Below are 22,944 nucleotides of genomic sequence, written 5' to 3'. Positions count from 1 at the left end.
GCAGGGACGAAAGGGAAACAAGCAGGGGCTCTGCTGCTGGTAGCAAGCATTTGAAATTTCCGTGTTAACTGCACGCAGCCTACATGTTCAACAAGACAGGGTGGTTTGGCAAAACCAGTTTGAGCCTGTGTCAGGTCTCAGCATTCCACATCACCTGAATTATAGGATTCCACACGTGACTTTCCAAGATAAATCCCCACTCCACCCCCAACGCACTCACTGCCGCTGGGTTTGCCACACAGCTGCCAGGAAATTAATAGAATCCAAAAAGAAAACTCTTATTTTGCCTCACAGCAACATAAGTTTATTGTTTAGATTTTTTCCCTCCAAACCAGTTTCTTTGCATTTTATAAAAAAACATAAAATCCCCTCCTTGATCCTTCGGTTGCTGATACCGATGGCTATAATGGCACATGTAGCTTGAAGGTTGTTAGTTTAATCCCCTGGACCAACAAGGAATTTAGGTAGGTTATATTGCAATTTTTGGGGGTAGAACAATCATCTTAAAAAGGCATCAAATGAAGGAATTTCAACGTTCCTATCTGTTACGCAGTTTGCCAGCCAACAGGAAAACTAAACCCCCTTTTTTCCCCAACTACTGCTCTTTGCCTATGTAGGGCAGAATTGATGACAAGCTTGCCAGTTACCCTTAGGGGTGAAAGAGAGCTTTACTGGGCAGCTCCAAGGTATAACCACGTTTAGATGCAATAATGTGATGCAAATTGTTGCTGAACACAGTATGAGTGGTAAGAAAACCCCTTCCCTGAATAACCAGGTTAAATAAAGATAATCAGTCACGACTCACTCGAGAAAAAGGAAAACGAAAAAGGGCTCATAATAGAACCTACTATCATAATCAGTCAGAAAATGATGAAAACACAATGTATTCACAGTTTAACTGTTGGGAAGTGAAACTATGAGTCATACCAGCAGCAGCGACAGTGTACGGCAAACTGAGAGAACAGAAAATTAAATCAGATATTGCTCTGACCGGCGCAGGAGCTCAAAGTGCTGATTGAGAAAAGGGACATTACATTTACTGGGAACACAGTGTCCTTTTCGGAGCAGGACAACCCCCCAATCCTCCGAATTATTGAGGTGGACAGACAGTTTTAAGTCTGGGTTCTCAGCAGAGCAAGCTCCCCACATCTGTAAATTGTGAAAATGATCTCTCAAGTACTTACTGTTCCCTGCGACTGCTATTCCCAAGTCTAGATAGAATAAATGTGACATGGATATCTCATCCGTGCACCTAAAGCATCTATGCCTTAGAGTGATTATGCATACACGTGAAAAATAAGTAATCTTTTAAACCACAAAAAAAATTCCTTTTTAAAAAAATGTTCTAAGTATTAGAATTACTTTTATTTAGGGCTACCATTTCTCTGCATCAACCTTATTGACGTACACGTCCAAAGCCAATGTTTTTTAATATCTGAAATCCTGCAGTGTTTTCATCCATGTTTGGTAGCCTGCAGTCTTCTCTATCCCTGCCTTTGCTAGCACTTTGCTACATTTCCTAGCCACATTACAAACCCCCGACTGTAGATTACCGGGAAAGTGTGAAACCGATGGCAGCATATGCATACTTGTGCACATGCACAGTGCAAATAAAATGGGGACCCATGCATAAAAATGTGATCCGCAGGATCGGTATCAGGGCTAATCCGGTCATACTTTAATGGACCAGTATCTAAAATAAAACTGATCAAATGCCGATCCTTTCTTCACTGTACCCTGCTGTGTTTGGTCCCCCTCAGCCTGCTAGTGTCGCAAAGCTGCTCCCCTTTGCAACCGCGTAAAGTGTGAGCATTTCACTGCATATGTGAATATGCCAATCCCATTGCACAGATGTCCAGCGTTGCTACTAATGCTGAGCTATGAAATCCGGATTAATAAAATACAGGGTTTTGCTAAGCTCCGACATTAGCACATCTCTGTTCTTTATCAAACATTCAGGTAACAGCTTGTGCTTTTTGGCCAGTGCCTACTGTTGCTTTTGCCAGTTAAAATGACAAAATTCAGCGGCAGATCGTATCCACTGTTACTGATTAACATTAATTCCGTGAGGTAACTTGATGTACGGTCTGTTATTGCTGCGTGCTCTCAGCAATCCAGTGTCAGTACTCAGCCAAAGATCGTTTGCAAGGGAAAAAGCTCCACTCTGTAACGCCACTGTCACAACCGCATGTGGACCGGGCGATTTTGCAGCACCGACAATTCCAACAGAGTGACTGTGTTTTCTCTCTACCTGATCGTGTCAAATCAACTTCAGGAGTCATTTTCCCAGTTTCATTCATTCATATAATATCAGTAATTTAAGCTGATCAAGTTAATAGTTTTGAACCAGGGCCTTCAACCAGGGCCTTCAGTGTGTGAATCAAGTAGCTCGTGAAAGATAAGGTTTGTCAGATTAAGTAGTGAACAGTTATTTAAATTTGTCAGATGCATATTTAATCAACACTGAATGTCTTCTGCTGCTATGAATATATTTATTTATTCCATGTATACTGAGCATCTTTGGGACAAAAATTTCTTTCAAGATGAATGGAGTTCTTTCTCAGCTCGTTTTCAGGTTGTAGCTTGCCTGCGCACTGGGCATTTGTCTCGTTTAGGTAAATAAGGTAGGTATAATCATCAGAAAGAACTTGGCATCAGCAGATATTAAAGAACTCGGATTAGGGTCTGAGCCAAATAAAAACTTTGAGACATCCCTACTACTAGTAGTCTGTCTGGGGAGGTGAAGTGGTGTCCTCTATGAAAGTCGGATGTTGGTGGCCAGAATGTTGGCACTGGACATAAATCATGAGGTGCAGTACAAAACAGGTATATCCTAAGGATACTGGGCTGTCTTTCATCCATGACACTTTGCATTTTTCTAACACACTGCAGATGGTGGATACGTACTTTTGCTGACAGACATAAGCTAATTTGTATGTTACTACAAATCTGTTGAGCTCAGACAATGGCAAGACAAAATAATGGATAACCTTTTATGAGCTGCAATATTTTGTCCATAGCCCTGAAAATAATGACCAGGCGGATGGCACCTAGAGTGCAGAACTAAAATAAGCTTCCTGTCCTGTAACGGCTTCAACTGGTACCACTGAGGGCTTACAGAACAGTACCACAGACATGGCAATACTCGAAGCTGAGGGGAGTCGATTTGCTAATTGGAGCAGAGCTATAGCAGGATGTGTAGTCTGCAGCCAAAAATATTTCAGGTCAATAGCATTCTCCTCAGTTCATAAAGTGAATCAAATCTGCTGCAGTCATACTCGTCAACTCAAAAAAGATGTATCAGCTGTGTTTTATATTAGACTATTTAGGTGCTGTGGATTATAGGCAAAGACAATATCTAAATACTATAAAAGTAAGAGTGAGTCACCCTGCGTCAGTTTTACCAAACTACCCTAATGGGCCTTTAGTCACAGCCTCCTGCAGCGAATTGAGCTTCACAAGTACTCACCCACTCTGTTTGGTCAGAGGTAAAAGTTCCTTGTTTGCTGGAGAACTCACCAGCATGTCAAAGCAATGAGCTGCCTGTAAGAGCAGGGGCTGATGGGAATGTCAGCCCATGAAAAGTGGAAGAGAATGGGATGAGTCAGGCGCCACGGGCTGGGCAGCGGCCAGCTACTGCCCACTGAGGTGTGTCCTAATCTCTCGCTCCTTCCCCTCAGTGACAGAGCCTGAGGAAGGGAGCGCCACAGTTAGACGTGGAGTCGGAGTGAGCCCAGGACGGCCAGAGGGATGGGGGGGTGCAGGGGGTGGTTGAGGGTTAGTTGCCGGGAATAATTAAAGGAATCCTCTTTAATCGTAGCCCTACCAGAAGCTCAGCATTTATGTAACTTGGTTGTGTTTAAGTGCTGACCTGAATGTCTCCCGCAGTTACTAGGTCACATTAATATGAAAGACTGTGGCTGCTTGAATATATATTTGCAGCATCACCTGACAAATTATTGCACCCATTATACACTGTTGAATTTCACGTCAGGAGAAAAAAAAGCTGAGTAAATCACTCAATAGCCTTCCTCCTACCTCTGTTCAAAGGCTTGCTGTGCTTTTGATGATAGATGAATGGGACACATTCAAAGACTCAGACATGAAACCAAGAATCAATTGCATATCTGGCCAATTGTTTGTCTCTGAGGTTTTGCCCTTTAGCACAGGTCCACAGTTCAAGCAGGGGATCATGTCTGGCTTTTAAACAACCTGCTGGGCGCACAGTATGGAGGAGGCAACTTTAAATAGCCTGGTCCTGCTTCGGGCGCTGTAGGTTACCGTACATAAGCCACAAACTTTCACACTGAAGAAAACACTATAGGTTACTGTGCACAGGACTTTAACTTTCACAATGAAGACACTTCAGGTGGCTCTGTAAGCTTAGGCACATATCCAATATGTGCAGATTCAAATTTAAGTCTACCAATAAAAAAACAAAACTAAGAGTCTGCAATCATGCTTGCAGCTCTGAGAGGTTATAGTCAGGCACAGCGGTGCGTTGAGGTAAATGGTAATGTTGGCCTGCTAACATGCTCACAAAGACAATGATAACATACTGATGTTTAGCCGGTATAAAGTTTACCATTTTCACTTAGTTTAGCATTTTAGCATTGTAATACTGGCTAATTAGCACAAAACACAAAGTGCATCTGAGGCTGAAGGGAATGCCATTAGTTTTGCAGGTGTTTAAACCAGGTAAGACCAATTGAAATTCTGACCCGATCATGGCGCTAGATGAGAAGTCAGAGGATTACCGAAGTTATTACAATTCATCCTCATGGAACATTAATGTCTGTGCCAAATTTCATTGCAATCCAGCCAATATTTTTGAGAAATTTCATTGAAACCCACAAATATCAACCTCATGGTAGTGCTAGAGGAAGAGGTAAGGGATCACCTAAGTCAGTAGGATTCTTCCTCAGGGGACCATGAATGTCTGTACAAAACTTCACAGTAATCCATCCGGAACAAATAGACCAACGTTGCCTTCTTAGACCCATGCCACCAGCATGGCTAAAAATCTGTGTCTGAGTTGAGACTCTTATTGTTTCAAAGTACACTAACTGTCCTGAAATGCCTGGGCTAACATTGATTTCCTGAAACAATGGACATCCATTAGCAAACATAGCAGATGTAACCTATTTAAAAATCAATTTCTGACTTTTTTTGCATAATGAACACTCTTACAGTCAACTGGGGAACCAGAGTCAATGCTGGAGATGGACAATGGACAGACCGGAAGCACAAATATGTACCCTACTGTAACTGTTTATTTATAGGCTGAGAAATGTAGCAGTGGGTGACAAGCAAACAAAATTAGCCACATATGTCACCAGTCACGCCTCTGATCACTGGTGATCTAACCCTTATTTTGCATTAGGTTAGAAAAGAAAGAAAAATAATGAGTATTCACTGTGTGGGTGTAGAGGCTTTGAGACTTTTGACATTTCAATTAGAGGGTATGCACAGCTAGAGCCCTAGGAAAAAAAAGCCATTGTATAATGTAAATTACTGCATGTGGGACAGGGATGGTCTATAGTGGTGACAACGTGCAATTTGAGGATTTCGCTTCATGCCATATATGTGCAAGCTTTTTCATCTGCTGCTTACGTCTCTCCAAGTGCTTTACAATATCTACCAACTCCAGTCCTGCTATTGGATTGATGCCTGGCTGAGATGCTGCTTGGTAAAAAGGCACAAAAAGAAACCAGAGATGCACATCCTGAGATGTGAAACCACAATGACAAAAACTAATGACCAAAATTACCCTAACATGCCTAACTAACACTTAATGAGCACTTTCGGTGCACTTCTTTACCTGAGTCTCTTTGCCCTTTGTCTTTTGAACAGTTCTAGTACTTTGCACTTACTTCAAGGTCTCCTACTGTACTGAAACTTTAATGCTGTCCCTCACTTGTGAGTCGCTTTGGATAAAGCATCTGCCAAATGAGCCAATGCAATCGTAAATGTACATGTAATGTAACTAGACACTGTCTTCATTATTTCAACCCCCAGCTGGGTCAGAGGGTTTCCAACACACTAACATTAAGGTAAATAGCACACTGCTCTTCATTTTGAAAATCAGAAAAAAGCAAGGCACTTAAAATTTGTAACTAAATGACAAAATATCAAAATGATAAAATAGATCGATTGTGACTCACTCACAAAAACGCTAATTCACATACAGTACATAGCAGGAAGCAGATTCTCTACAAGGGGAGCTGTTAGGTCAGTAATGGGTTCTACTTATATCAAACTAAGAAACCTACAGGAAAGGTAAGAAATGGCAACCGCGGTTTCAGACTTGCAGATGTAGACAGATTTATATTGTTATGTAACAGAGTCAGTTTACTGAATTTTTGGGTCTTTATGACAGTCTAATTACATTTGACTGTAAGTGACCCTACATGTTAACTGTCTGTCCAAAACTACCAAAAAACAAAACACACAAAAAACAAAAAAACTCCATACAAAATTAATTTTATTTACAACCAAGTGTATAGTTCAAATATACAGCAACAAGGACAAAACTTATTGCTTTATGTTGGCTTATGCAGAGAAGTTTTCTCTTTTCCGTGTCCTGTTTGAATATGTCATCATGACATGAAAAATATCCTGTTATACCCCCCCCCCCCCCATTGTAAAAGGAAACTGAGCTAATTTTATTTATTTTTGTTACGGTGGTGAGCGTTTGGCTTCCACAGTCCGTAGGTTACACTAGCTTCCTTCGCCCTCCAAAGTATTAGTACCAGAACAGTTCTGACAGAGGGACACTCTATGAAACTCTCTGCACCTCTCTGCAGAAGAAAGTAAGCTCTTTAATTAAGCTTTCACTGTTTTGAAAAGCTGAGCACACATTTCTGGATTTTGTGAAAGCGATGACTTGCCTAGCAGTTCTCTACCAGCAGGAGGTAACCAGGAAAAAAAAAAAGAGGGAGGCAAGCCTGAGCAGAACGTGCATTAATATTTCATCTCAGGTGAAAGGGATTATGAAACTGAAATTATTTTCTACAAGGAGGGGCAGGCAGTCGCCATCTGGCAGCCTTGGTTGCCAAGAAGCTGCAACTGTGTAGAATACAGTTGATAGTGATATTATTTTAAAGGAAAGTGAATGAAAAGAGGATTAAAGATGATAGTTAGATAGTTCTTCCTTAGATAGTTCTTTTAAATTGATGAAATGATCAGTACAACTTCAACTCCCTTTAGTTTTGACACTTAGGTTCCTGTCTGGACTTCATGGAGGACTCATTGGCTGAAAGTGGAAAGTCTGTCTCAGCACATAAAATTATTTTTCACTAAATCTATTTGTTTAGAGTTCAGAGTGATGGAAAAAACACCAGCAATAAGATGGACTTCAATCCAAGCATTGGGCTTTCTAAATGCTAATACTGTTGTCTTGCAGCCAGCTGCTCTGTGGCTAGTGCAATACTGAGTTATTTAAAGCAGCGCTGGACAGCAGTTGTCTTTAACTGACTCTGCCTTGCTTCACACAGCAAGTTGTGGTGTCAGCAGAAATGGGTCTATGTGACACAAATATCCAATTATTGGTTCATTCATGGCTCAGCAGACTGAGGCAAATACTGAGCAGGCTCCTGTCATCCTTACCACCACTGCTGCATGTCTTCCTTCCTCTGCCTTTCTCTTCCCTTACCACTGCTCCTGTCACTATCTGCCATATATATACCCCAGAAATGCTGACTGGAATATTAGTTAAACAGACATTTCACTGAGGCAGACCTGCTAGGAGAAATAATCTTGTTAGCTGAGTAAATGAGAATGGCCAAAGAGGTTTCTTTGTGCTCACAACTAGCTAACTGTACATTTGAAGTTCAAAGAAGCTGTAGTAGAAATGTAAATAAAAAAAGTAAAAAATTAAAGTACCAATGATACATATCAATCATAGTATATATTATATAAATCATGAATTCCTCAACATGATTTTCAAAATCTTGCTGCATCAGTTCTGAGAGGTCAGACATGCTAATCTGGTTAAATCCCTTTCACAAATGGAACCACCAACACTCCTGGGTTCAAATATTTGTATTACACAGTGGTTTTTGTTCTTTAACATTTGGACTCCCACATACTGTAGAAGAAATCAATGTAAACTATGTTTGAACAAGCTTATCATTCCAGAAAGGCAATCTTGTCATTATTTACAGTATCTTGCCTATCTTGAATGTTTGAACACTGTCAGTCTGCTATCCTTACTATCGATAGCAGCTAGTGTCCAAACTGTGGTTCTGTACTTCATACCCGTTTAGTTGCCCTTTTGTTCTATATTTGATTCTCACACTTGAAAGCCTAAAGCTGAGAGCTGTACTTATTGTCTAATAAACCCTTTCAGACACAGAATACATAACATTGCTAGTTTCATCTATCTGTAAAGTTTGATGTCAATTACCTTCCTGTTCCTTTTGGTTAATTTCAGGACATGTACGGAAAAAACCACACATGCTCACGTGGTATTTGACACCTGGTATACGAGTGGGAGCAGAAAGCAAAAAGCAGCTGTGAGTTAAAAAGACGATATGAAGGAGGAAAGAATGTTCAGGCTGATAGATTTTTCAAATGTATTTTGCCATTCATCAATTGGCTGTCATTTGGTAGATAGCTAATTCTGTTGCCTAAATGCCTATCACACCAACACTTAAAATGACAAAATGTCTTTATCTTTACCCGTAAATTTGCGCCTTTGACCGATAACAAGCTGCCTTGACAGTGCTGACCTTTCAGGCGATGGAAGAGCTGGAGGCTTCAAAATCAGGCACGTTTTCTTAGCTTATTGGCTTTGTTTTTGGCTGGTGTCATTCACTTTCATTTAACCACCTCTATCGGAGTATAAAAAGTTCCATGAAACTGCATTGAGTCACAAGACAGGAGTCAATGGCAAAAATACGTTTCTTGAATAAACTGCGTGAAATTGTTGTGCCAGTGTTGTGCCGAGCTAAACTAATGGGCATGCTAACTGCCTGTTGGTAAAGATTTCTTTTTCCTCTTCAGTAACTTTTTTATTGAACAAAATGGTGTACAATGGCAAACAAAATGCCAGGGGGGAGTAAACAGAAGAGTAGAGAGAAAACAGAGAGAGTCTGTGGGAGCTATTGTGACTGACTAGTGCTAAGCTAATATCGCCCAAAGATGCAAAGGTTAAATCTGATGTACCACTTTCTGGTGTGACCAGGCCTTAAAGGATAAAGTGCATTTATATAGTTAAGAGTCTAATGATTATCATAGTTGTAAAGGTTTTTCTGTTTGTTTGTTTTTGTTTAACCTGTTTTGCTTTGCATAAAAAGAGGAAAAATCATCTTTATAAACTTATCTGTCATGAAAATGTGACAGATGTGGTGAATCTAGTCAGAGTTTCAACATTTAAGGGAAAAGCACCCGGCAGACATGAGAAAAATCAGACATGAGAAAAACAAGTAAAATCTCCATCATGTCTTATCACGCTGCCTTTGTCGGTGGGTTTCAGTCTAAAAGCCGTGGTTCTTTGGCTCTGCTCTTAGTTTAATTCACACAGGGACTCTTTCCGCATCCAGAGCAGCTCTGCCACAAGCTGTGTGTGTATACTTACACTTGCAATCTGCACACAATCACTCTGAAAAGAATACCTTCATAAATATCTGCCTTTCCTCCTTTTATATTTCTGCTGCCAGCTCCAGCTCCTCTCATCTCTCACTCCCTTTTGCAGCCTCTCCTGCATGACCCACCATGAGATCATCACATGGCAGGTGGAGGGTAACAAATGATGGATTCAAAGAATTGCCCTTCTAAAAAATAGCAGCCACACATTTCTACTGGGAATTCAGGGCATTGATGCTTCATGATAACTACCCTCTCGCTGCTTCAGAAGATCACACGGGCTGCAGTATAATCTCAGCAGTGTTATGAAGGAAGGTCTTCACAGTGTCATTTTTATGTAATGATGTCCTCGGCTGAGTGCATGAGCTGAGGATGCCTGAAAAGAAGCCTGTAACAGAGAACAGGGATGGAGATGTGGAGTGTTGCAGTAAACTGTGTCCAGGTCTGTAGAAGAGCCCCAGAGGGAGATTGGACACGGTTCAATCAGAGGGGAGCGGGAGAGAGAAAATGCATGCTCTCCATCAGCGGGGACAGGGGCCGAGGGAGGCAAGCTGGGCTGTGACGTAGATTGGCCATTGATTATGGCTGCTGCTGCAGTGTTTCGCCGATAAGAGCTAAATTTAGAAACAGAGGATTCCCTTCTGCTAACCCGGGCCAGCCCGCTGCTCTGCATTCTGCTGCAGCGCAGCGCTCTGCGCTCCAATAATGTAAATCAATGCAACAAGCCATGTGCTCTTCAGTATGTAAGAGTGGGAGTGTTACATCACAGCACAAATGAAAAGAGCACTGTCTGTGAGATGTTTTCCTCGGTGAGAATGAGGTATATCATTTTAAGATCAGTTTTTTATTCTTATTTCCAATATTTATTCACAGAAAAGTGTACCACAAATGGTGTATTATCTGTTCTTCTCATGCGTTGATGCGTTTGTTTGGTTTTGTGAGTTTTGTATCGTCTGATGTCCTCTGACACAGTTTGGTCAAATATTCAAATCTATCCAAGTACATGTACGACAAATTGATGAACTGTCTCCAAACACCTAATAAGATAAAAGAACTGACTTTTCTAAATGTATTATGTGAATGTGAAGATTAAAGGGATTTTACTTAAGGTACTTTCTGATTATATAAACAATGCACTGTAAAGTCACTGTTTTTCCTTTTGTATCTTTGTGTCTAATGTGCTTTACGAACAGTGTTTACATTCCAGATTATCCAAAGATTGTCACCGCTGCGTGAGGCTCTGTAGAACTCCTGCAAAACATAAATATACTGGTACTTTAATCGTAATACAAATACTACAATAAGCTTATTTTTAGATTCCAAGAAAATAGTGAGTAGTGGGATTCATGCTAGGTCTGTATCACTCGGTTATATGCCTGCATTTGGCAAATGATGCATTGTAATGTACTTTTCATTTTTTTCCCCCAACCATAATAGGACAGTTGTAGGTGGAAGAAGACTGAGGCGTCACCTCACTTGAAAACCAGCACATAACACTGAATGTCGAAGATTTCACTGTTTTTTTTTTTCCTTTGGCCAAGAAATCTTGCCGACAGATCCTGTAGAACCTTTGATACGTTGAAAATATAATCGTTATAATAACAGAGGGGTAGATGTTTTTTTCTGAGCTGTGCTGGTATCAGCCTCTGATACTCTCTCAAAAAAAAAAAAAAAAAAAATTTCTTTCTGCTTCAGATAAATAAATTTTTACTTCTCCGTTAAATCCTCATGTTTTGGTCATTGGTCTGTTTTTTTTTGACAAAGGACCAACCAGGGACAGCTTCGACGTTCACAATGTGCAGCACACAATGTCACAGGTGTTATGTTAGTTTTTATTTTTTTTGTGTCAAGGTAAATTTTTCAAATTATTCCTAACTTGATAAATTTCAACAATAACACAAAGACACAACACAAAGAACATTCAGAGTTGGGGTGAGTGCTGACCATGAAAACCCCAAGCATCTCTGCTGCCACTGTCAGAGCAAACGCGTTCAGTTTCACTCTGCAGTAATGCAAACACATTAAAGTCTCTGTTCCAATAACAATCCAATACTTTGCTTTACTATTTATAACAAATTCAAAATTGTCCCATTTTTTTCTCTTAAAAAGACCCAATGCATTGTTTTTTTTTTTTTTTTAAATCTGACTTTGGGGCCCCACAGTGGTAGTTTCAAGAACTTCACTGTGGCAAATAGCGATCCATCTGCTACAACCCCCATATGGACCTTATATTTTGGAAATAAATTGGGCTGAAAGTAACACATAGAAAGTACCAATTTTGTGTAATGTCTCTACAAACGAAAACTTATTCCATCATCGTCATGTGATTGCTGTTATATTCACATTAAAGTTCTACACCCAGTGGCTTTAAAAACTGCCCCTTGTAAAATAACAGCATAATGTACCCATTCATTTTCAGCTGATGTTGAGTGCACATGGTAACTCAGATGAATGCCTCTGCATTACCGCTGCTCTGCTCGAGAGTCAAGGTGATAAAGGCTGTTTGTTCTCTGTCCGCGATGAGGCCTGTTCTGTTCCTGATGTACAAACAGCTGTGCCTCCCAGGGCCCTTCAGAAACGCTGCTATGAGTTCTTCAGACGGGACACAGCATGCTACCCACCTCCACAAACACCGCTCTGTTTGATTCAGCACGACTCATTCAATGTGACAGATTCAGTATGATTCATTCAGTGTGTACACAATCACTGGTACAGGAGGGATGTTTAGAGAGCGGGTATTGGAGAGGGTCCCTTCAGCTTTTGTTGTTGCTGTGCGAGCTGCCAGGAGGGGCTCGTCATACCCTCTGGCAGACCGTGTGGTCAGCAGGACGGAGACGCTGGCAGACGAGAACATGGTGCCGTCACCCCAAACAATGGCATGCCTCAGCTGTCCACAGCCCTGATTCAGGTCATGCGGACGACTCTTGATGAGCAGCCAGTCCTGCAGTCAGTCACAGTCAGAGCTGAGTGCTGCCGCACCTGTGAGAACACAGCCAGTCTACAGACACAGCGTCTGGCAAGGGACCGGGCTCCATGGTGACACTCACACAAAAGCTCAGCCAAAGTTTTTAGTGTTCTCATGGAACACTTGTTGCTCAGTCATATACGGACGGGACCATCTGCAAACTTTGATCGTGAAAGCTAGCCCTAAAACAGACCTTTTTGTTAACAGGAGAAACCGGCAGTGTCAATGTACCTAGTATCTTGCTGTGTAACCTCACATATCCGACTCGAGCCGACGAGTCTGTTTTACATGAACACAATCCCTACTGCAGCTTTGAGGTAGTATTTTTGTTGGCTCCATCTTGGGTGCTAATTGCTGCTGTTTTGTTGTACTGCACTTTCCACAGATCACTACCCCAATGTCATGTCTCTTCCTTTAACTTTCAGCTGGTGACTTTCCTGTAGGTGGCTCTCTTTCCAGTTCAGCCACGATGGCTATCACTGCAGTGCTAACTATTTTATTGTTAGTCTTTTGTTTCTTTCCTGGGAAGAAGCTTCCAGACACCTGAGAAATGGAGCAGTTTGAACTGGCTAGCTTACTATTACTGTACGTTGTATCATTTAGCAGTGATGAGGGATAAAAAAAACAATCATATAAAAAAAACTTTCCCAGTGGACAATGAATGTCTCCTGATTTATTGTTGGGTGCTACTCTTTAGAGGATAACTCTGGTGTTATGCAGTACTTTCCTTACGGTCATTCACTGTCAACAAATTCCATGAAAAGACCAAAACCATTGATGTGTTAGTCCGTCTCTCAATACATTGTGATTTCCCTTGCCTATCTGAAGACCAATCGTTCAGAACAGCCAAAGATACATTATACTGTTTCACATTAAAAGAAAAGGCTCAGTTATTTCCAAAAACAGCTGGGCATTGTAGCTTTTAGCGAACGTTACTCAAACAGGAGGAAATACTACATTTGTTGGGGACTATTTTCAGTGGCAGATTAATACACATTTGGTGCTGTAGTGGGTATTTACAGCAGCAAAGTGGCATATGTGTGATTAAGTCAAAACAAACTACAGTGCCAATGTTCATGGTATTGAATGAACACATCACCCAGTGCAATGATGTGGCTCATTGACGTGTTTTTTAATGTTTCTACATTGACAATACTTGTTAGTAGAATCAATTATTGTTGGTTTTGGTCTTTTCATGTGATTTGTTGAGACTGAAAAAATATAGAAGATCAGGTGTCTAATTACCATATCATACTTTTCTAACTGATGATTGATTAATTGACTGAAGCGCTGTTTGGCATGCTGTAGATGCTCCAGTCAGAAAACTAATCACTGCAGTAATGTAACACATTGTGTGAACTGTACGAGCAGCAGGGAACAATAGACCTGCTGCTCTGACCGCTGTCCTTAACCAACACTGTGTACATACTGTCCATAACCCAGCTCCCCACTGTCACACTTCCACTTACGACACATAATTGATCACTTCCTGTTTTCTATTATGCAAGAGTAATCAGGAGTTCACTTGAATAATTTTTGGGATGTAGTTGTGTCTCACTACAATGCCCCCAGACTAGAGGCCATCATGCTTCCAAGGTCCTTTTTGGCAAGTTCAGTGATGGAGTTCATGATGCCTTTTGCTATTCTGCATATACTTGCTGGAATTTTTCCCATGTGCACATGGAGAGGCTCCCATGGAACAAGGCGTGTTTGGAACATCTTTGGTTTATGATAACGTCAAATACATCAGAAGCATAGCATGGCCACGCCGACCACCCAGAATGACACGCAACTGTGAAATGCCTTGGGCGAGGGTGTAGGAAAAAGGCACATGGAGAAGCGTGAAGCCAGGCTCAAGGAAGCTCATGAGCAGTATTATTTAGCTTGTCTGAATGTCACCCTGCCTTACTCATCTCTCACAGTTAAGTCACAAAGCAGGGAGCAAAAAGCTTAGCTGTCATTTAATTAGTCTTCATCAAACACTCCCTGCCCTGTTTCCCTCTCAGTGTGGTCGGACAGGAACGGAAACAGCTCTTTTCCTCTCTTGGCTCAAAGTCTTCATCTCTCTAATTAGCTACTTTGACCTGTGATAGTACTGGGTATGAAACAAAACCACACCCAGGGCACACAGGGTTCCGTTCTCCCTGGAGTTCATTGACTCCAGTTGTTATGCTGCAAAAATTATGTAATGACTATGAAGATGTGTAATAACTATTTCTACAGGAATGTTATTAATGATAGTAATAAAAAGAGTTTAGTTTTGCTAGTGCCCAAATATTTATCAGATTGTCGTTCAGTTCATTTCCATTTCCATATGATTCCGTTCAAGTTGATTCTTGATGATTCAGTTATGTCAGATAAATACCAATGTTGCGTAAAGTGCTCCTCAGAATTTATCCTGGGAACTTAAAATTCTTCTGCATTCAACAAGTAAGCAAAACTGTTGTTTCCTTCAATATAAAATTGTGGAAAGTGCACATTTAACGCTAAACTGTCAACACATTTCCCAATAATAAAACTATGGACCAAGGATTTATTTTCCTTGGCAAATGCAAAACAACTAAAACATGGTATATCAATATTTTTAGGTCTACGTGTGCAAAATAGCAAGAATAATAAAAAAAAACCAGCAGCACTTACAAGTTCATCTTTGTACCCATTTTAAAAAAATAAAAGCAATCCCATACAACTACACAGAGACTGTCAGTAGCAGATGATGCAGCAGGCCCTCACAGACAGTATTTACATAACAGGACTACGGGACTGGCCTGGCTCAAAGTGGCTTATATAGCTAGCTATAATCTATGTTTTGCTTAAAATAACCATTTTGTGCAAATTGCAATAACTTGACTTCCACAAAGCAGACATTATGCATGTATATGCAGCCTTAACTGAATCACTTACAACAAGTAACCACTGTGTACACATAACATTACCTGCAGATGCAGTGCTTGACACTTACTTTTTTCCCAAGGAGCACATGTGGAGCAATTCAGGAGTGCATAAAGAACTTTAGGGGCACAATGAAACTTTATCAAACACTGGGTTTTTCCTTAATAAAGGGATACGAGGAGACATTTACAAGCAAAATCATTTAATTTATTTGAATACAAAAGTACACTAGGTTTTTAATTATTTATACTTTAAACTGTATAAAAAGTCTTAACAGTATGAACACCTCTGTATTAAAGTATTTCTTCTTACTTCTAAACGCCAAAAAAAGTCTGCAAAGTCCGTTTAGACAGAAAAAGTGGTCTCTAGAGGGCCCTTTGCAATGACGAGTGGATCACGTGATTTTTTTCAACGGACAATATTGGTTCAGAGAAGTGGCTGTATCATCGTCGTTATTTTTGTGATGAAAAAAAAAAAACAGAGACTGCTTGGGCTGAGTTTTGTAATATCTTTCATTCGCACATGTGCTCCTAAATACATTTTTCAGCTCGCACACATCTATTTTTACTCGCAAATGCAAGTGAATTGCTCGCACTGTGACCCTGAGATGTACGTTTACTGAGAGAAGTCGAAAATTCAAAGATCAATCTTGGGATTTTAGGAACTGATATTAGATCATTCAAATAAAAATCTTGATTAATCGGAAAATCAATTTTTTTCATCCATTTAGCCATAGTTGTCGAGATTAATGAAAGTCTGTGTGCAGCCGAAATAATCACTGATATATTTAAAAGTATTAAATTATAGTTAATACATGAGTAAAAAATAATATAAAAAAACAATGAAGGATATCATCTGTGATGTTTTCTCAGTTTCTGGAGATGCTCCATGATGATGAAAGACTTGACCTGAGCTTGATTGACTTCTTACAATTCAATGACTTTGATTTCACAGAGACAACTCTGACAACTCCTCAGCACTCACTATAGCAAACTCACATGGGTAACCACTACAAAATCTCCTGTTCATTGTCAGATGGTGCGTTCAGTTCTCGTGCAGCCTCTTCGTGACGGCATGTGTTGCGAGCCCGTCTGCTCCTCAGCAGAGAAGAATGGGCCCATGAGACAGTGAGCATCATGTGTTTTCAAAAGTAGACAACAGAGATTCAGTAATGTCTGTTGAACTATATAAATTGGGTAGAGATGAATGTGCTGTTTTGTTTTCACAAGAAGCACTCCATATTTCCTATTTTGGCCACTTGGGGGATAGTGCAACAAGCTGTACACACAAAACTGATACTGAAACACTGTATTACCACCTAATGAAGTTGATATGGCAATTGCCATGAAAACAGTGACTTAGCTACACATCAGACACAGATCAAAATTGGTACTCACTTGATTTGTGTTTCTTACCATCTGGCCAATATAACTCAAATATTCACCCTCCTTTTAACTCCGGTTTTGGTCTCTACCAACACCTGAGAGAAATATTTGACTTTAGCTGCTAAATCCGATATCACCAGCTACCTGCTAACTTTGTCAGTCTTCCATCTGGTGTAGGACAGGTAGCATAGTGTGGCTTTTTAGAGCCGTTTCACTGGAAACAGATGCCTGCTGTGGTGGACGCTGATAAGACCAGTGAAACTGAACCACAACAATGAAGTTGTGAGAGACACTAAAACAGGGCTGGGTTATAACTCTCTGTATCTTCTAGTGGTGGAAAGTGAATAAGTACATTCACTGATGTACAATTTCGAGGTACCTGTACTTTACTTTTACTTTCCATTTTATGCTACTTTATATTTCTATTGCACTACATTTCAGAGGGAAACACTCTTCATTTTACTCCACTACGTTTATCTCTGACCTGCAGTTTAGTAGTTTGTAAATTTAAGGCTTTGCACACCCAAACAGGTGTTTTCAGTCAATCAGGCTGATTGGACTTCTAGTCAGGTGTAACTTGGATAGAGCTATTTTGGGAATTATGTGATCTATGCACAAATAAGAATGTTAACAGGGTAAATTGCCCCTCCCAACAGAAGGGTGAGGGAGATGTCAATAAGAAATGCCAACTGAATGAATTTAATGTGATTATAATACATAAATCACTGCTATAATAATTGGTGGTTATAGTGTTGAATTTAATAATAATCAAGCAACAGGCATCATTACCGTACACCCTACAACAAAGTAAGTGGCCGTTTAATATGCAAGTGGACCACTTGTGACATCTACTGACTATTGTCTGACTAACTGTTTGAGCAGAATAGTAGCCATCACATGTACAGCATACAAACAGTAGGATATCATACTAGGAAATTTCACAACATGCTGTAATGTTTCATGAATCTGACATGAGAAATATCTATTGCGTCAATCTGAGATTTTACATTAGCTCATTCAAAAGCCTACCAGCCATTTTGAGCTGAAAGTGGTTTCCGGTAATGATGCATAAGATAATGCTAATTAGAAGTTTGCAGTTTTTTTGTCACTTACTATGAAGAATAGCGTCTGTTTCAACCAAATTTGGCAGCTGAAAACGAGTCAACCTCAAATAAAAGCACTCAGCAGCATTCAGCACACAATGAAGTGTGAACATTTCACTAACAGGCTATTATCGCAGCTATCCTGTTTTAACAATGGTATGAAAAATAACTAAATGTGTTAATAGTCCACAGAGGGTAAACTGCAAACAGCTACAAAAGCAGCTTCAACTCTCTGTGAGTCCAAAAAGTCAAACAATCATTCACTGTCAAGAGAGCTGCTGTTTTACTGTCCAGCACCCACACTTGATGTTCTTCAGCTTTAGTGATAAAGGCAGCCACCATGCTTTAGGTTTAGGTTACTACAGTATATGTCCAAAGAATACATTTGGTGTTATGACAACATTTGCAGAGAAGAGTGAACCCTCCTTCTCCGACTGAGTATTGCAAAAGCCTACCAGCACACATTGCTGCGGTATTTTTCACTCAAACATGAACATGATTTGACCGTTAATCCTATTAAAGTTACCATAATAAAAGCTTATTGCCTTTTACATAACACAACAAATACGATTATGTTCTGTGTTGCCTTCATCCTCTGCTTTCAGCAAATCCTTTTCCACACTCCAAAAAATCAGACCGCTTGACCCAGAAAAGCCACATTCAAAGAAAAGAGAGGAACAGCAATTTAAATAAAACAAGACTAAGTCAAAACCTACTATGTCGCTGGAACGCCCTTAATCTGTTTGCTTCTCTCCTACTCTCTGTGGTCACATATACAGTAATTTAATACAGCCGAATTCCCATAAAGCTGTTCTCATTTACATGTTTTTCTGTTTCTGTTGTCAGACAACGGAACAAGTATGAAATAGTGACTGAAACACGACCCATTAAGGCTACATGTTAACCAACAGTCACTTCCAACCCATTTCCAAGCTGCTGCTCTGCACTTCTAAAATACAATTTTTTAACCGGGACGTCATCTGAAAAAACCGCCATACACATAAGTTAAAGACAACAGCTCTGCTGCAATTTCAGCTATATTGTAAAATGATCACTCAGAGAGAAAGTTAGAAGCTTATTCACGTTTGTATCAGCTGCTTTGCAGTCAGTTGAATGAGACACAAAGAGAGGTGTGCCTGCGGAGGGAAAGCCTGACCTCATGTTCGCAGGGGCAACACTGGCGACTCTCTTCTACGGAAAGTAGCTAAAATTGTCCAAAAAGTTGCCAGATTTGCAGCTAGTTGCTCTTGTAAAGATCAGTCACTAAAGGGTTGTGAAAACGCCTGATGACGCAACAGAAACTGTTTGCACCAATTTGCCGGCCAATTCCAACACTTGGCCGGCTGGCAAAAGTTGTAACTTCATCGCTGGGTCACGTGGCATTCAGCTGACCATTGGTTTAACTTATCACTCAGTCAGTCAGTCACGGACATACGCGGTTATAGGCTGGCCCCACTGTTGTGGTCCAGACAAAAGGCTTTGTTGTGATTGAAAGGTGTGCTAATATTTAGCCTGCATCAGTATTTCGCAATATATCTCAACAGCATCACAGAATACAGCCTGAATCAGCACCTCCTCAAGTCTCAACCAAAACCAACGCAGGATGATATTATTCTCATGTCCGTGGGTTATGTACAGACCTTGGACCATTGGAAATGGGTGAACAGATAACCTGGCTCAGTTCAAAGTGAAAAAGCATGTCTACCAACACCTCAGTAATTAACATGCTGTATCTCATGTGTTTAACTCCTACACAAAAAGAAATGTAAAAATGACCAATTGTTTTATGGGGAGTTTCATGCTGGAACTTTTTTTTGTCAAACAGCAGCTGGTCACAGTGACTGTGCACAGCTTTCTGAATTCATTCCATCCTTAGTGTGAACCAGGTTTGGTTGTGCCTCTAGAGACCAAAACCAAAACCTAAACCATATCTAGAAACCCGAACTTTAACCACAAATGTAGCAAAGAAGTACTAGGCAGCTGGTAGAACTGCTGCCCGGCAAAAAATAATTTAAACTCATAACTCACTAAGCATCTTTGCTGGGCTGCTTCCATTACAAAACCTCTTTCAGCTTATAAGTGAGTGTGTACAGTAAAAGCCTTTGTGATATGCTGAAGGACAGAGTATTTCCCCTGGATGGCGGACCAGAGATGGTGGATCAAGGGAAACAGACTAGCAACCAAAGTGCAGTCAACAGTGAGTGATGAAACAGACATACATGAGGAGTTGTTGGGGGGGGGGGGTGATGGCAGCTTGATCTGGATCCACACAGAGCGACTCACTTGGCCAGCTTCATCTCTATCTGCTGGCGGATTTCCTGCCGCTCCTGGTCACTGCGGACGGGGAAGATGTTGCGGTCCTCCAGCTCCTGCTTGCTGGGCCGGTTCCGAAGCTTCACGGCCAGCAGCTCCTTCCTCATCCTGCGCGGCAGGGTCCCTGTTGTTGTTGTCGCACACAAATTAAGGTCAATAATGGCACAGTGGTTTTGAAATGCCACACATAGTTTTCCATCTAAACCTGCTGAACTGGTGCTAATCACCACACACTGGTCTTTTGTGCTTTCTTATAAGACCCAAGCAACAACTGTGTTAAACAACACCTAACACCTTATTAATTAAATGCATACATTATAACTTCAAGTTGAGAAAGTAAGTGTAGTCTTAGTGTTATATTTGTAGCTTACGTACATAAATAACATTAAATGCATTATATAGCTGTGTTAAAGTATTCACCCTCCTTGGACCTTTTCAGGTTTTCTATCTGTTGTACAAATATGAATTGCACTGGATGAAAAAAAAAGACAAATTCCATAATCCACATTACTCAAGTCAGTATTTAGTAGAGCCACATTTAGCAGCAGTTATAGCCCTGCGTCTATAGGTCTGAACACTACAATTATTCCCAATCCTTCTTTGCAAAACCCTTCAAACTCTGTCAAGTTGCACGAGGACAATGAGGGAACAACTATTTTCAATTCCAGCCACAACTTCTGGATCAGACTGAGGTCTAGACTCTGACGCTCTGGTCTGTACAGGGCTTATTGTTTTGAAGCCATTCTATTGTAGCTTTGGCTTCATGTTTGGGCTTGGTTTGCTGAAAAACACTGCAAATCTTCACTCAAACTGCGGCTCTCCTGCAGACTGCAGCAAGTTTTAATCCAGGATTTCTTTGTTTTTCTCTGCCTTCATGTTATCCTCGTTGAGTTCAGGGGCCTTTCCCACAGCCCTCCTGGCAAACACTACCCAATATGTCATGTGAGTTTACGGATGTCAGTGGCTTTCTGTGTGTCTGCAAAAAGGTGTGGTGTAGGTGAAGTCAACATGTGAAGTAACAGTTTTATCTTCAATCTCAAACATGGAACCATGCTGCTCATTTATAGGGTTTTGAAGCAGGAGGAGCTACTGTATTTTGGGTACCTCTGGTTCCAGAAGTAAAAGTCCCATTCATTTTCCCAAAGACAATGTTAGGTGGCTAAAAGTTGGAGCATTTCTATTGCTTGGATCAGCATGAAACTCTCTTGGTTCGATCATCAGTCCAAACAATTAACAACTACTTTAGAAAATATTTGGTTCCTTGATAAAAAGTCAAAAGGTACAAGCTTGTGTACGTAAATAATATGTGGATGAAGTTAACTTTGACTCCCAAGGTGCGTTTTGGCAAGAAACAGCCAATTACAGAGCTCCAAATTCTGTTGTGCACCTTTAATGGCAGGTGGTATCTGCATCCTAAATCCATCCACTTTTAATTTCTCAGCTGATTTTAGTAGAATTCAGGAACTATGGTGCTGCATTTTGCTAACAACTTCAACAAAAGAGTTTTGAAATTGCTTATGTTCAGATTCGTGCCTCTGACTGGCTTCTTCTCCATAGTAATGGTGGCTGAAGCCAATGGGTATTGTAGTATTTAGACTCATCTGCCAAGCCAGAATGATTTATACTTAAATGCTAAATACATAACAATAATTTGATGTTCCGAATACATTACTGTTATTATTGTTAATGTGATTAAACAAGCAGTTTGAGTGCATGATTTTTCTTATTATCATAGCTCGATACAGACTATAAATACATTTTTAGGAACTTGTAAAAAATACTAATATATTATTAAAGTAATTTCATTTTCTGAAATTTCTCTGATTATACGGCAAGTTAAGGGAGACTGTGGAGTCCCAGTAAAAGTAAATTATCCTAATTAGCATAATTGTTACATATTTTTGGTTCAAAGCAAGTAAAAAATTTTTTTTCTTTTTCTATTATATTGACATAATAGAAGTCACATCTTCATAACAGAATGTAATAATGTTGTAAACGTATTTTTACCAATGAGGTTATGTTTTCAACTGTGTCTGTTTGTTGGTTTGTTTGTTTATTTGTCAACAGGATTACGCAAAATGTACAGAACCGATTTGCACAGAACTTGGTGTAGGGATGGGGCATGGGCCAGGGAAGAACCCGATACATTTTGGTGCAGATCCGGTTAAAGGGGCAGACCCAGGAAATTTTTATCACTTTCCTTAAAATTACGAGATAGGGCATTTTTTAAATCAATTTCTCAGTTCTGCTATTATAAGAGCTTGACAGACGTGTAGGATTGTTTGTCCTTGGTGCAGGTATGTGCTATACTGTGTGCCATTCTAATTTCATTCCATTTCCACATCCTCCGCTACCTATTTTCATTACTTTCTCTTCATTCAGCAGATATTTTTATCACATCACCCTCGTGCTGGTGGCGTGCATGTCTGTCACGTCCATCATAACTCCACGGTTTATCCTTTTACCCTTTTTTTTACCCCAGAGTCACAGACATGTTAATGGTATGCGGCTGTGCACCAATGACCCACATGAATGGCCAAGAATTAGGCCACCAGAGCAGATGTTGACGGGCCAGTGAAATTTAACACCAGTAAGTCTGCTAGTCGTCATTGCTGTAAATCTCCCTGTCATGCTCTCACTGTAAACAAATATCAGCAGAGATTATGCCTCATTATCCACTGACAGGGTGCCCTGATTT

At 40.4% G+C, this 22,944-nt stretch overlaps 1 protein-coding gene across 2 annotated transcripts in view; it reads right to left on the bottom strand.

Annotated features, from left to right (window-relative positions):
- phactr3b (phosphatase and actin regulator 3b) overlaps positions 1-22,944 on the bottom strand; it is a 38,275-nt gene that overhangs the window by 5,430 nt on the left and 9,901 nt on the right. For both annotated transcript variants that reach the window (XR_005706332.1, XM_040116361.1), the window contains exon 8: positions 20,217-20,370. Coding sequence is in view for 1 of the 2 variants with exons in the window: in XM_040116361.1 (XP_039972295.1) it covers positions 20,217-20,370 (154 nt within the window). In the remaining variant the exon portion in view is untranslated. The remainder of the gene's footprint in view (positions 1-20,216; positions 20,371-22,944) is intronic.

Source organism: Xiphias gladius, chromosome 21, assembly GCF_016859285.1.
Source record: "Xiphias gladius isolate SHS-SW01 ecotype Sanya breed wild chromosome 21, ASM1685928v1, whole genome shotgun sequence".
Lineage (NCBI taxonomy): Eukaryota > Metazoa > Chordata > Actinopteri > Istiophoriformes > Xiphiidae > Xiphias > Xiphias gladius.
The sequence above is the reverse complement of the archived record's forward strand: the minus strand, read 5'-3'. Positions and strand labels throughout refer to the sequence as shown.